General features: G+C 45.7%; 1 protein-coding gene across 1 annotated transcript in view; it reads left to right on the top strand.

Moving 5' to 3' along the window:
* The window catches only part of DISC1 (DISC1 scaffold protein), a 288,333-nt gene that overhangs the window by 88,265 nt on the left and 184,044 nt on the right, over positions 1 to 16,024 (top strand). Inside the window, exon 10 of the mRNA XM_065893936.1 lies at positions 13,658 to 13,846. Coding sequence (XP_065750008.1) covers positions 13,658 to 13,846 — 189 coding nt within the window. The remainder of the gene's footprint in view (positions 1 to 13,657; positions 13,847 to 16,024) is intronic.

Genomic DNA, 16,024 nt, shown 5'->3' with positions numbered 1-16,024 from the left:
GATGTCATACTCAACAGCTCAAAGCCTTTCTGGGGAGTTTCACTACAACCCATGGGATAGATGGGCAGCGTGCTTTTCCCTATAAGGGAGGGATAAGACTCTTAAAAATACACATGCACACATCATATAAAACAGTTATTCGTGTAGGTGCCGTAGTCTGGACTTGCAGTTCCTGTTGCTTTAAGAGTTTAGAGACCAGATACTCTGGATGCCGTACAATTCTAGCCGATGTTTCTACAGCTTCATGTGTATCTGGAGAAGCTCAGTGAGGGTTATCGGGTGTGATCAGCCCCTTCCTCTGCGGAAGGAGTGGTAAGAGGAGATAAACTGAGGTACTCAGAGTAACAATCTAGTCATAGAGTATAGATTTTTGGAGGGTACTCAGTGGATTATTCTCCTTCCTTAAGCCGGTAGTTACTAAGGGATATCTTTTCCCATTAATCGGTCGGCTGAAGACACAAGCCTCTGAAAATAGGATCTTACTCCATCACCTGAACAGTGTCTTTGAACATTCCTCTGCACTGGTTATTTTATTTTATTTTATTTTCACATCAGCTCTATCAAGTAGGAGGGAGAGATCCTGCAATGCTGAGGAACAGAGGGGGAGATTGAGGCCCTGGGGTGTGTCCTCTGGTGAAGTTCACTCCATCAGCTAAGTGGTGATAGGTTGGAGGCTGGAGTCCAGGTGTGAGAGATGGATTCTTAGCCCAGTTATGTAATGACAGCCTCCAAGGATTCTGAGTTGTACAGGTTGAATGAATCCACAGCTCATCAGCTTCGGAAGAATCATAAAAATTTAATGAAAAGGTATCATAATTACATGTATGGGTTTTAAATGGCATTTTAAGAAGGCATACAATAATCGGCAGCTTCTGCTTTTCAGATCATTAAACAACTAATGTTGGCAGCTAACGAGCAGTTTGGTGCCCGGCGCAGTCACGCGTGTTATTTACAACCCGCAGAACACGCGCATGTGAATGTGGGACTTGGCTGTTAACAGCTTCACGTGCCACGTCCTTGGAATTACAGCCCCACTTGCTAAGAGGGAAAAAGAAGGCTGAGCACAGTCTTGCTTCTGAGTTAGGGTTTTTGCCTTTCTGAATCAGTGTATCTTTCCCGGGAATGCAGGTGGATGTGTCTGTATTAAGCCCAAGGGCGGAGATGCATCATTGGAGCAGAAGGGGAACCCGCTCTCAAATGTGAATGATTTCCTGTTAGGATCCCAGGGAAAATTCTTGACGTGGTATCTTGCATACGGGGCCTGGGTTTTCTGTGTAGCTCTTAGATCAGCTGGGAAATTGGTGAGGCCTCATCGGACGAGGGAGTTAACTGGGGTGGGAACTCACCTCCCGACCCCGCTATTTCCTGGTCACTCTTGAGCCCCTTGGAGAACAGGACTTTCAGTCAACGGGCTGCCCCATGGGTTGGGCTGGCGGCAGGCTGATCATCATTAACTTCCACACATAATGCGATTTCTGTTTCCTTTTGAGCTATGCTCCACAGCAGGGAAGGCCCGAGGAGGGAAAAGCTACCTCCCTTAGGGTGCTGGTGGTGCCGATGTTTTGGACCCTCACTCCACTAGACAAAAGCCACAACCACAAACCTCTCCAAGTGAGGCCTATTTTGGGTTCTCTGTGTAGATGCTGGGACAATGCTGTTGAGATTCCCAGAAGCCCTGTTGAATGGAGAGGATCTAATGGGATACCCTTAGGTTCTCAGAGGGCCTTTCATCTGTCTGAAAGTTTCTAGATCTCCCATCCTGGGTTTGATCTATGGACTGAGGTCTTTTCTTCATTTGAGAATCATCTGCTCTCTGCAGAGATGGGGAATAAGAAACAGTTTTGTTTTAAAACTTTATTTTTATTTTAAATATGAAGTCCTGGCTCCTTTATATTTAAATGTATGTGCTTTAACTCATCTCTCTTTTCTTGCACCTGATCACAGGCAGCGACCAGAAGCCAGTGGGCACTTCTGTATCCTGCCTGGAAATCTCTCTGGCCGTGTGGTTAACTTCACTAGGAACTGCTTTCTATGTTGCCTCGTTGATAATGTCACCAGACTTTCTGTCACTGTATTATAGGGGTCCCTTTTCCTCTGGCTGCCAGTAATACTTTTCTTACTTTCCTTTCAGGCTTCACGGAGGCCTGCCACCTGGTCCCAAAGTCAGCGCCTCAGGCTGTAGGATTTGTAGCCGCATTCTCCTTTCAGTTGCCAACATCCGTCCTCGTTAGTGATTGCTGCGTAATGAACTACTTCAAGACTTAGTGGCTTAAAACGTCACCAATCACTTATTTTGCTCGTGAACCTGCTATTTGGGCAGGGGGTGGGAGGGTCAGCTAGGGGGTGGCAGCTGGGGCTGGAGAGTCCCCTTCCAGGACTCCTGTGACTAGCAGGTTGGTCCGTCTATCTGTCTGTTGGTTCTTCCACGTTGGTTCTACCACGTCTGTTGGTAACCTCACTATCGCCAGCTTGGCTTCATCACAACATGGCTGCCGGGTTCTAACAGTGAGTGTCCCAAGAGTTAAGACATGGAAGTTCCTTATTTCTTAAGGCCTGGACTCAGAAACTGGCATGCGTCTCTATTAATAGGTGATAAATTACCCCCAAACTTTGTAGCTTGAACAGCAACCATTTATTATATCCCACGGTTTCTGAGGGTTAGGCATCTAGAAGCAGTTTAGCTGGGTGATCCTAGCTCAGGATCTCTCACGAGGTTGCTGTCCAGATATGGGGTGGGGCTGAAGTTCTCTGAAGGCTTGATGGGGCCTGAAAGATCTGCTTCCAAGCTCATTCACTTGGCTGTCGGCAGACGGTCTTGGTTCGTTGCCACGTGGGCCACGCCATAGGGCGCTCATGACACAGTCACTGATTTCCCCCAGAGCAAGTGATCTGAGAGTGAAAGCAAACAGGACAGAAGGCACAGTGCCTGTTGGACCTTAGTTTCCAAACTCGCACAGTCATCTCTGCTTTAGCGACTAGAAGGGAATTGCTAAGTCCAGCCCCCACTCAAGGGGAGGGGAGACAGATGCCACCCCAAGGGAGGAGCATTGAAGAATCTGATGGGCACATTTTAAAACCATCACAGCAGCCATTTTATTTTATTGCTGGAGCAGTCCTGGGGCCCTGGTTCAAGAGAAAGGGACACAGGGGACAGCTGTCAGTGGGAGGGGTGCAGAGAGTTTGGGGGCCATGTTTTACAGTGTGCCACGGTGACTTAAGAGCCCGTAGGAGCCCGTGAACTAAAGACGTGGACAGGTTTTCAGCCACGGGTAATGGCATCAGGCACCTGAGTGCCAGGCCTGGCTCTAGGTACTGAGGGTGCAGCAGTGGACAGGACAAGAACCCTTCCTTCATAAGAATTATGCAGTAGCGTGGAGCGAGATATGCCTGGACTGGATGTGGTGGAAAAACATGGCTGTGTTTGGAGGGGGGAGAGCAGTTGAGATTGACTCCGGTGTAGGGTCAGTACTGTGGTAGGAATAAACTAGTCATCATTGGTTAGGACCTGGCTGTCCAGGGCTCTGTACAGCAGGCTAAGGGTAAATGTATCTAGGAGCAGCGATAATTTATTTTCAAGCAAGGCGAGGACATGATCAAAGCCAGACTTTAGGAAGCCCGGTCTGCAGTGGAGTACACGGTGGGATAGAGGTGGGGATGTCTGGGGCTGGAACTCACTGACTTAACTAAGATGCTCTCAGTGAAAAAGGGAGAAAAGAAGGCTAGTGTGTGAAATCTTACACGGATGCTTAGAAGAGCTATGGTGGCATTAATATAGCCCGTTGAATGTGGTATAATATACATTAAGAAAACCTAGAAAGCTTATCATTTCTTTTTTTTTTTTTTTTTTTGCGGTATGCGGGCCTCTCACCAATGCGGCCTCTCGCGCCGCGGAGCACAGGCTCCAGACGCGCAGGCCCAGCGGCCATGGCTCACGGGCCCAGCCGCTCCGCGGCATGTGGGATCTTCCCGGACCGGGGCACGAACTCGTGTCCCCTGCATCGGCAGGCGGACTCTCAACCACTGCGCCACCAGGGAAGCCCCTATCATTTCTTTTTAAGTGTAGGTCACATGAGATAAGAACACAGACAACGGTAATACATCAAACGCAACAATCATCTAGATTTTATTTCACGATATACAGTGGATTCTCCATGGAACTCTCAGCCTACTTCTTCGCTGCCACTCCTGTGGCTTTCAAAAACTCCAAGGAACCTAGATTTCTCTCCGGTCTTCATTCACCTACACAACTCTTGACTAAACTGTATCTTATTCAGCTCTTTTCTTTCCCTTCTCTGTTTCTGCCTTAACTCGTGTGATGTTTGGCAGAGAATAGCTTGGTTGGAAGCACATACCCATCTTTCATCCCTGTGGACAGGTAGGTACCGTTGTCAAGTCCATCCTAGAGAAGGTCATCCCCCCATGTCTGTGCGTAGTGGCTTAGAATGGGGAGCTCACCGGGGCTGACAGATCTCTTGGTTCTTGAGAGCAGAGGCCACACTGCGTAGCAGATAGAAGCTTTGGCTTTGGAATCTGAGAGGTCTGTGTTCAAGCCCAGCTTAATCGGCACTTGGCTGGGTGACCTTGGGCAAATTATTTCATCTTTTAAAATCTTGCTTCTTCGTCTATACAAGGAGGATAACAGTCACACTCTTACCTTAGCGTGCTATAAGAATTAGATGAGGTGGTGAATTAGACTAATATGGTACACCAGTACCTGGATAATAGATGTGTGTGAGCTCCGTGTGCAGGGGCGATATAGATGCTTAACTAGCGTCCAAGTGGGAGGAGGTTTCGTCAGGAGGTGACTGGCTCATGTACCTGCAGCGAAAGGGCTTGTGGTGGCACCTACATCCCTTCTTGCAAAGTGGCTTCGGCCCCAAATGCCTGCACGGTCTCCTGCCCGCTGAACTAGGTGGGGCCGCTTGTTGATGGCGAGCCTTCAGTTTGTCCCTTTGGTTTCCAGCACTGAGTTCAGAAGCCCAGAGCCCTGCTGGTCCCCTCCCCAGGCCAGGAAATTAACCTTAGCCCTGGAGGCCTGGTCAATGTCATGGCTGGATCCCAAGCTCCTGGGCTCGGAGCGTCTCCCCGAGGCCCGGAGCAGGTCTGGTCTGACTGCCCACTTCAGGCCCCGTGCCCCCGGGCCTCACTGAGGCTTTTCTGGGTGGAGCTCGAGAGGCCTCTCTCCGCAAGAGGCAGCCGCAGGCCCACCTTGCCGACTGCCGGGCTGGACAGCACATGAGAGCAAAGGTCCCAGGAGGGTGCTTCACCAAAGGGAACCCGCCCAGACCAGGGCTCCGTGCGTCTGTGCTGCCCAAGCAACCCGCTTCACGGGAAACTCGACTGCGTTGGCCTCTCCCTAGGCTGGGCAGAGGCTGCTGCGGGGAGAGCGAGGGCATGGTCTCGGTGCCCTGAGGAGGGTGTGATGGGTGTGCCTGCCTCAGGCTCTGTGGTCAGGATGTCAATGGCCTATCTTCCTTTTCTAGAACCGGGCCAGGCCTTGCCCAGCCTTTGACCCTGCTGATGAACACTCCTGTCTTGAGCTTAGCTCCGTTCCCTCTCTGCCTGCCGTTCCTTCCTTTCACAGCTGTGGCCTCCTTACCCTCCTTCTGTTCCCAGAAACAGAAGATGTTTCAGTGGCGGGAACCCGCGTCCGTGTCTCCGCGACAGGCATCCTTCCCGGCTGTCCCCGGCCTTCCGTCTTGGGCTCCGGGTCCTGTAACTGGGCTCTGCTTCCATCATGCTCTGTAACCTGACTGGTGTCCCATGGTCATCTTGCACGGGGCCGGCTGTGCTCTGACCGTTTCCCCGCCCCCAGCATCAAGGCCCAGCTCTCTGATGCCCGGGCTCTGAAGCTTTGCTTATATTGACATCCTGCGTGAGTTTCCGGCTCCATCCTTTCCCTGCTTGAAGCAGCCCCCTTATTGTTCTGGTCCACGTGTTAAGTCACCTTGCTGTTTTTTTTTCCTGGGCTTTGCCTAATGTCTGGCACTCAGGAGACAGTCGATGAGGGTAATTGTTTGAAAAAATGGAACCCTCATTTGTTGATTTCTGATCCCCAGAATCTGTTGTTTCCACACCTTAGGATCTCCCCTCAGTTTGTGGTGTATTTTCTTTCTCATCTGCCTCCGATTGTCTGTTTCCAAGGAGCAAACAGTTCAAATAATCATTTATTCTTAAAGAGCATATCCAGATATCTCTGGTACTCCAAGCCATTTGTTTTCTAAAGATGGTTCTATCTGATTTGACTTTTCCTTTATAGGGAATAAAAATTATCTATACTTCAAATGCATTAGTTAGAGACAAATGTGTCTAAATGGCAGCCTGAAATCTTTCTCTCTTTTTTTCTTTTTTGGCTGTGCCCTGCAGCTTGCAGGATCTTAGTTCCCCGACCAGGGATGGAACCCGTGCCCCCTGTAATGGAAGCATGGAGTCCTAACCACTGGACCACTAGGGAATTACCTGAATTCTTCTTTCTTAGTTTATGATTTGGAGGGAAATAGGAACATTCTTAGAAATAACACTAGATTTTCTAGATAAGTGCAAAATGTTTCCTTCTCTCTAAAAAAGTTCATGGTTTAGATCAATGGCTGGGGGAGCTGATAGGCTCGGTAAAGATTTTTCAAAGATGATGTTTATCCAGGGTGAAAATAAAGACCCACCAAGTGAGAAGAAGGAAAGGGTATTGTTCAGAGCTTACCATAGCAAGGCAGGCAACCACCATCGCTTGTGTTTCAGCAGAGACTCTAAGGCAGGCAGAGGAGAGGGAAAGCTTCGTGGTGGAACAAAGGAAGGTTCCACGTGTGATTGGAGGCTGTTGGCCTGGAGAAGCTGGGGGTGGGTTAACTAGAGCATCCAATGTGACTGGTAAGGGGAGCATATTTGACTTACTCTGGTTGGTCCTAAGCTGGAAGCAGGGACAAAAATTAGGGAAGCTGTTATTAATCAAGTCCTGGCCATTTGGGGCGAATTGTTACAGAAGTTATTGTTCAGCTTCCTGGATTGTGACTAGAGATGGCATCTGACTTCCTACAAGCTGGCCTCCTGGGCTGGTCACTGTACACAGGGGTGGGTTTCCCGGGCAGGCCGCTGCAGGCTGGGCTTCTGTTCTGTTTATGATCTGACCATCGTCTGTTTGTATATTTTGTCTCTCGCCAGGCACCGCGCTTTCTCAAGCTATTTGAAGCAGTCTGTGTTTCATGTAAAATCCCGTGTTCCAGCGATCTCTTCCCCTTGTCTTCTCTATCAAATGTGACCATTTCTAAAATGTTTGATGTGCAAAACCGGGGCTCTGCTCACACAAAATGCTTTTCGGTATCTCAGGAAATCACGGTAACTGGAAGAAAGAAACAAAACGAGTGGAAAATGGCAAATTCCAGCCGAAGGAGCTTCCACGCAGAGGGGGTTCGGGGAGCAGTTGGTTGGTGATCGTGGCCTTGACATCGCTGAGCGTGAGGCTTGGAAGGCAGAGGGTGTGGTCCTGCCCAACCAGCGGGTGTGGACTTGAGCTTGGAATTCCTCGAAAGATCTGGTGTCATGCCAGAGAAGAGGTGTAGCACTCTGTGATTTGGGGGTTTGATTATGTTCAACACTGGCTTTATTTCTTTTTCCCTCAAAAAGAAGGACAGCTCAAATTCGGGTAGGTAGAAGAGGATAACTTTAGGAGGATCGTCACAGATGGAAACGTCTGTGGCCCAGCGAGGACCGTGCGTGTGCACGTCCCCCGGTGAGGGTAATAGTGAGGCCTGTGGACTGACTGGGTGAAACAGCCCGTCTGAGCACAGGATTTAACCTCAGCCATCTCTGTTCTCCCTCCCCTTATGGATGACTCGTGGCCATGTTTTGACCAAGTCCCTTACTGAGCTGTATTTGATGGAATAAGCACCAAACATGAGGTTGGAAGAACCAAGTTCAAGTTCAGTAATCTCATGTGTGATCTTAGAACTCCGAAACATTGTGACCTTACGAAGGTCGCTCTCTGGGTCTCAGTTTCTTCAACTGGAAACCAAGGGCAGTCATTACAAGACCTCCTTCCTGGATTGTTGGGAAGACTAAATGAGAATTCACAAGAGCCCTGTAATCTATAAAATGAGACTCAGATAATGATTTCAAAAAATAACCCCCAGATAGCATGAAGTAGAGGAGGGTAACGATTTAAAATTCAGAGACACTGAGGATGTAGTTAGAAACAACAGGTTGAGTAAAATCAGTTTCAGCTTTGGCAGGCACCCAGAGGGTTTTAATTGTGTTACTTGTAGAATAAAATATTTTGACAGGTGCTCTAAAAAAAACCTACGTGAGGGCCCAGGTGCGTTTCGCTTGCTGCAGAGCGGGCAGGCATATGCGCAGCTTGATGCAAAGGCAGATATGCATCCGTACACAGACTCCCCCTTGGCTTTAGGGAAGACGCATCAGGGTGATGGAGATGGGCGTCCCCGGGTCACTGATGGGACTTCCTACAGGGATCAGCATTTCTTTTTCTCAGTTTTCATCACGGAGCTCTGGTCAGTTTCAGCAATCGGGGAGGGCTGCGTCAAGCAAGATTCGCCTCATGGGCTTGGATCTGAGGCCAAAATGCTTATGAAATATTAACCGAGGACAGTGTAGCATTTTATCATGGCACGGCTTTTGATATTATCCGTCTCTTTGGGAATTCACACTCATTCTGTGTGTGTGAAGCATCCACAGGACGCTGCATTTTCCCAAGCCACACCCCTTCGGATCCAGGATCCTGATTAGTGATCTCTCATGTTTTATTAAGGCTCTGGCCTCTAGAGCCGGTGATGAGTCGCAGGAGGGCCTGAGGATGTATTTCCAGGAAACCTTCCATGCTGGCACTCACTCCGTCTCTGTAGTGTCTTCCTGTTTGTTTTGGGAGGTCTTTTCTCTCTGAATTGTTCTCAAGAGGAAGTTGCACGCTTGGCATCTCCTGCCTGGTGTCTCTGGGGCAGTCTTGGTGCTCACCCCACCATTTTGCTAACCCTCTGGCTTGAAAATACGGCCCAGCAGAAAGGTGGGAGCTCCCTCAACCCAGGCCGAGAAGGGAACTTGAAGGCACCGCAGGTGCTCACGCAGTTCTGCCCAGAGGCCATCACACTTCTGGGGCTGCGGGCTCCTCCCGCGGTCTCCCCACGGCGTGGCAGGTCCCTTGGCTTCTCTGTGGCCCTTCATGGGGGGCTCCACTCGCAACGGCCCCCACCGGTCATTGTTCACGTAGAAATCACGGATCCAGAAATGCTTTCGTTGTGTTTCCATTTACAGCTCCAAGTTTGTGGCATCCAGTCTGCTCTCCTTATCAGGACTTCGTTTCTCCTAAATGGGTCCAAACCCATCGGCTTGGCATTTGGAGCCCTCTTGTCAATGTCTTGGCCCGTCTTTGGTCACGTGCCTCTCTTCTGCTAGCACCACCCCCCGCAAGACAATGCCCTTTGCTTAACAAAGTTCCCATTTCGCCTTTTGGGAACCTTATGTTCTTTGTTGGTGAACCTGCCTCTGTCTCCCCTTCTGGAATGATCACTCTTCTCTGAGCCCTCCTAGAGCATATTTGCCTTTTTTTTTTTTTTTACTGTACATCTTATCCCCTTTATTCAATGTAACTTCCTGGAGAGCAGGGCCAGTGCCTTGTCCCTTTCCGTATGTGCCCACATAGTGAGAGACAATAGTCTCAAAAGATATTTATGCAATCATGGAATCTGAAACTATGGATTTCAGTAACAGAAATGGCATGGGCTGGGTGTGCAGAATGCCCTTAAAGTGGGACAAAATTGTGTAACCTTTCCCACACTGATATCATATTGAAATCTGCCTATTAAATAATAAGGATAAAGAAATAAACAGCACAGTTTAATACTTAAGAGGAGGGATTTTTGAGCTATGTTTGAGTTGGAAAGTTGCCCTGCATTTTATTGCTATGGAAGCTTCAGCAAGATACGTAATTCTCTAGATTTCAGTTTTCTCCACCGTAGAGATAACAATGTGTATTTTAGTGACCATAAAATGAGCCATTATTTTATATACTACTAAGAAGGAAAAATTGCTGTCAATTAAACAATGATACGGTGCTTTCTGTGGCTTAGAGTTTTTATTTTATACTTATTGAAATAGCTCTTTTAGATGTAGTTAAGCTTTTGAAAACATCATGTATCACTCTTAAAAAGGAAAATGAATGGATTAAGGTTTCCCTAAGATGTTTCATACTTAGTCTGGCCTAAAACACAGTTCGACTCAAGTCAAGCCTCCTGTTTCTCCACACAGTGTCATCCTCTGCATCAGTGAGGCGACTGGTGATGCACCTTTTTTTCTTCTTCTCCAAGAATGAACTACTGTTTTCTGTAGGATTTTCTGCCAAGCTGCTAACACCATTCTTCAAGTTTTAAATGCTGGTGCTTTCCTAATCTTACAAATCCATCTCAACAGAAGGTAACAGGACTCAGAGGGTCCTTAAATGGTTTGTACATTGAAACAGCAGGGGGATACAGTTGCTCCGTCAGGCCACCAAGAATGACAATCACGTAATAGCAACTTCATCCAGACCACCTCCTAGATAACAGTAATTGTAAGACACATCCGTTTCAGAGATGTTAAAATGTAAAAAAAAAGTGCATCTTGGAATAGATAACATAGAGTGAGTGTATTATCGCCAAGGGTTGTGGTGAGATTTGAAGGAGAGAACGTTAGTAGCTGTTATCATGATTATGGTTATAATAAACTCTTAGGAAATATAACGGAGCCTCTAATAACAATAACTGTTGTTTATGGAGTGCTTATTAATGTGATATGTTTATTAATTATGGTATCATTTTCATACTTAAATATTCCCTAATATAGTTTTCCTTTTTTATTGAGGTATGATTTACATTCAGTGAAATGCACAGATGTTAAGGGTACAGTTCCATGAATTTTGACACCTGTGTTATCATCACCCCAGAAACGTCACGCTTGTACCTGTTCCCAGTCATCATCCCCCTTTGCCCAGATGGCCTCTGTTCTGACGTCTTCTACCATGGATTAGTTTTGCCTGTTCTAGAAGTTAATATCAACGGAATCCCATCGTATGCCTTCTCTTGTGCCTTTTTCTTGAGATACTCCCACGTCACTGCGTGTATGTAGAGTTTGTGCCTTTTCCTTGCTGGGTAGTTCCGACGTACCACTGTTTCTACCTTCTCCTCTAGATGGACATTTAGGTTGTTTCCAGTTTGGGACAATGAGTAAAGCAACTGTGAACATCTGAGTCAAGTATTTGTTGATTGCATGTTTCATTTTATTAGGGAACTGTTGACCGAAACTGCCTGTCTTGGCCAGGCACGATAATAATACTGTGAGTTGTCTCACAGTAGGAGTTCCCGATAAGGGACTGCCGTTGAAAACTAACCAGAAGAATTCGGGAGGGGCCAAAAGGAGGGAGGAGACACCAGCCCATATGTCCTGCCAACCTCCCAGAACCCTTTGTGCCGGTATCCATCTTGGCTGAGAGATGCGCGCGTCACGAGGAAGGACCCCGAGTCAGACCAGATGTGGGCCAATCAAGATGATGGACCAGAGGCAACCCGGAAACTAACCCCATCACCGTAAAGCCCGAGACTGCGAGCCACGTGGCAGAGCAGTCCTCCTGGGTCCCCTTGCGCTGCTGCTCTGCGCCCGGGCGCCCCTTCCCAATAGAGTCTCTTGCTTTGTCAGCACGTGTGTCTCCTCGGACGATTCATTTCCGAGTGTTAGACAAGAGCCCGCTCTCGGGCCCTGGAAGGGGTCCCTCTTCCTGCAACAATTTCTCTTGGGTAAATACCTAGCAGTGGAATTGTTGAATCAAAAGATAGGTGTATGTTAACTTTATGAGAAATTGACAGAACCTGTCTCAAAGTGCTTGTACATTTCATGCTCCCGTCACACGGGAGAGTTCTGGTAACTCCTCGTGCTTGTCAACCAGGCAGTTTCAGTCCAGTTAATCTGAGCCACTTGAATGGTTTTGTAGTGGAATCCCTACGGCTTTAATGTGCATTTTTCTGGCAACGAATGATCATCAACATTTTTCATACGCTTTTCGGCCCCAGTTATATATCTCTGTAATGTGCCCGTGGTGTCATTTGCCTACTTTCCAATAGGGTTATTTGTGTTTTAACTGTTGAGTTGCAGGACCCAAGTCCTTCATCGGATGTATGCATTGTAAATATTTTCTCCCAGTCTGTGGCTTGCCTATTCATTTTCTTAATGGTATTTTTTGAGGAGTAGATGTTTTTAATTTTGATGAAGCCCATTTATTCATTTTTTCTCTTATAATTAGTATATCCTGTGTCTTATCTAAAGTTTTTCTGACTCCAAAGTTAGATATTCTCCTATATGTTCTTCTAGAAGCTTTATAGTTTTCACTTCTACGTTTAGGTCTGTGATCCATCTCTAATTAAATTCTGTGTGTGATTTGAGGTATGTATCAAGGTTAATGTTTCCCCCATATAGGTGGCTAGTTGTTCCAGTACCATCTGTTGAAAGTATTTTGTTTTCCTCATTGACTTGCTTGGGCACTTTGGTTGAAAATTACTTAACTGTGTGAGGGTGGGTCTACTTCTGAACTGTCTGTTCCCTTCCATTGATCTGTTTGTCTGTTTGTACACCAGTGCCATTCTGTCTGCATTTACTGTAGCTTCAGTGTTAGTTTGAAATCAAGTAGCAAATGTCCTCTAACTCTGTTCTACCTCTTAAGGATGGTTTTGCTTTAGCTAGGCCTTTGCATTTTCTTTTACCATTTTAGAATAAGCTTGTCAATTTCTACAGAAGACCCACATGAGGTTTTGATTAGAATGGTATGGAATCAATAGGTCATTTTGAGGAAAATGAAAACCTTAACAGTATTCAGTTTTCCAATGTATGTATATACAGTATATCTTTCTAATTATTTAAGTCTCCTTTAGTTTCTCTCAGAAGTTTTAAAATGGTTTTCTGTGTAGAGGTTTTGCACGTATTTCTTTAAATTTACCCCTAAGTATTTTGAGTTTTAAAATATCTTATACATGATATTAAAAAAAATTCACCTTCCAGTTATTTGCTGCTGATACTTAGAAATACAATTGATTTTTGAATATTGACCTTGATTCTTGCAACCCTGCTAATAAATTCAATGCTCAGAGCTTTATAGAATTTCACATTTATTCTTGTAGCCACCTGTAATGCACAATCATATTTTATAAGAAGTTTGCCCTGAAATCCCATATGCTGATTTCTTTGCTCAAGGTCATGCAGTTTGTGTAACCGGGATTTTGAATTGGGGATTTGAATTTAGGTCTAGTTTGATTCCAAGGCCCGGTCCCTTTCCATCCTACTGTAATCTTTCACCTATTTGACATTTGGATGTCTGTATGGAATGATGCCATGTGGCTGCCCTGGGTTTCACTGTGATATTTTTGTGTCATCATGTTTCAGAAGGACGTGAATTAGCCAATGCAACCCCCTAAAACAGAATATAATGAGAATAAGTTGCTAAAGGGACTGGTGGTTTTTTCAGCTTAAGGAGGACAGTCAGTGTGTTTCCAGATTCCTCCACAGAAGACTGTGAATGCGGTTGGATGTAGCTGCAAAGTTCATCCCCCTTTCCCCACACCGTTAGTGCACGCTCGCTGCACCTTCCATAGGTAGGGATGCGGCAACGCTTGTTTTCCCTCCTTTTCCGCAGGAAACCATTTCTGTACAGCCAAGGAGCTCACGGAGGAGATTAGATCATTAACATCCGAGAGGGAAGGGCTGGAGGGACTTCTCCACAAACTCTTGGTGCTGAGTTCCAGGAACGTCCAGAAATTGGCAAGTGTCAAAGAAGATTACAGCAGCCTCAGGAGAGAACTGGATCAGGGGAGAACTGCCCATGGTGAGTGGTCACACGGGTGTCTCGTGTCTGTGTGATGTTTATTGTACTGCTTTATGTGAACGTCACTGTGAAGGGTGTCCTGGAGACACACAGCACTTTTCCTGGAGGACGTTTTTGGCAGGAGCCTCGGCAAATACGGCACAATTTCTTGTCAGCTTTTGTTTGGCTATCGCATGAGATGCCTTTTCGTTTTCTGTCTTTCCCCCCTCCTCTACCCTGGACTTGCTAATGGCCTTGTGGTTGTTTAGAGCAATCTCCCCCTTGGCACGGTTCTTGAGAATTTCCTCTGTTTGACAATTATCTCCCTTTTGTTCCTTGCCTCCGCCTTCTGGTTTGCACAATCGCAGATGAAAGCAGGCTGGCTCTGGGAAAACTGAGAAAAGACCATGAAGTGCCTCTTCTCTGTGTGGGCTTTTCTGAGAGCTGCTTTCCCCAGGAAGAATGATGCCGAAGACACCGGTGCTGTCTTGGCCAAAGTATCTGTTTGTTGGGGGAGTTAAAGTACTCGTGTGGTCTTGTCCTGTCCCGTTGTTAACTGTAAATGAGGTCACCTTGAGTCTTCACTCTGAGGAATACTTTCAGAAGATGTTGGTTCCGTCCAAATTGATAAAGCCAAACCTGTGTCTTAAAAGAAAACCCAAACACACACACACAGTGAAGAATTTCTGATGATTCAATTTCTAATATACAGAATGAAATCATAGGAAGAAAATTTAGATTTAAAGTACGTTAGATGCTGGAACCTGTTTCTTCATCAGTAAAATGAGAAGAGTTTTATCCATCTCACAGGCTGGTTAAGTGGTACAAATTAAGTGAGGTAATTTATTAAGATCCTGAGATTGTGTGTGTGTGTGTGTGTGTGTGTGTGCACGCGCACACACCCTTGCACGTCCCCTGGGAACTAGAGGTTGTTGGAAGGCAAAGTTCATGCATAGTAAGTCATTTCCCTAAATAAGTATTTACTAGGAAAGTGAAAGGCATATATACAAATAAAGGACTGTATTTACAGAGTATGCTTGTTTAAAAAGAAATAAGAAAAGAATAGAGATATTAGTTAGCCAGATTTGAACTAGGGCTATTTGAAAATATTCCACAAATTGAAGTCAATGAAGATTAGTATTTAAAACCAAATAAATAAATATGAAATCAGCTAGCGGAAATAGGTGTGTCATTTCACTATGAATAAATTTAGTTTTAAAGACTTCCTAAATTTTGTAGAGAGAGGTTTCTTCAGTTATTTGAATGGGAGATGGGATGGTCAAGCATTATCGTGTCTTCTTAGCCGTGGACACCCTCAAGTTGGTTCAACAACTCAGAGCGCCTTATCTTTTTTTCACTTTTGTAGGTCAAAGCTTTGTTTTTGCCAAATATGTAACTAGAGACTGCATTTGAGCCTTAATATATAACTATAGTCCTGAGAGATGACAACACATTCCTCTAAGATGTGACGGTGCAGTTTGTTACATTATTATAGGACTAACCTTGTATATTTTAAATGAATTTTTGCTATACATTTTTAAAATAATAAAAAATGATGACTATGAAATGGCTCCCGTGTTTTGGTGCAGAATGGGAAATTTATATCTAAGAATAAAGATGTGAACCAGTTTGGACAAATTTGGTTCAGCAATATTTTCTTTTTTTAAAAAAATTTTATTGAAGTAGAGTTGACTTACAATGTTGTGTTAATTTTTGCTGTACAGCAAAGTGACTCAGTTATACATACATATATATATATATATATATATATATATATATTCTTTTTCCTATTCTTTTCCATTATGGTTTTTCACAGGATATTGAATATAGTTCCCTGTGCTCTACAGTAGGACCTTTTTTTTTTTTTTTTTTTTTTTTTTGCGGTACATGGGCCTCTCACTGTTGTGGCCTCTTCCACTGTGGAGCACAGGCTCCGGACGTGCAGGCCCAGCGGCCATGGCTCACGGGCCCAGCCACTCTGCGGCATGTGGGATCCTCCTGGACCTGGGCACGAACCCGTGTCCCCTGCATCGGCAGGCAGACTCTCAAGCACTGCGCCACCAGGGAAGCCCAGGACCTTTTTTTATCCATCCTATGTATAATAGAATGCAGCAATATTTTCATCTGAACAGTTGAGCTCTTGAAAGCCATTAATATCTCTTTTTAAAAAAAAAAGAGCTGTAAAGTATTTTTTGAATC

The sequence above is a fragment of the Phocoena phocoena genome, chromosome 16, assembly GCF_963924675.1.
Source record: "Phocoena phocoena chromosome 16, mPhoPho1.1, whole genome shotgun sequence".
NCBI lineage: Eukaryota > Metazoa > Chordata > Mammalia > Artiodactyla > Phocoenidae > Phocoena > Phocoena phocoena.
Note: the sequence above shows the minus strand (reverse complement) of the source record. Positions and strands in the feature narration are given on the sequence as shown.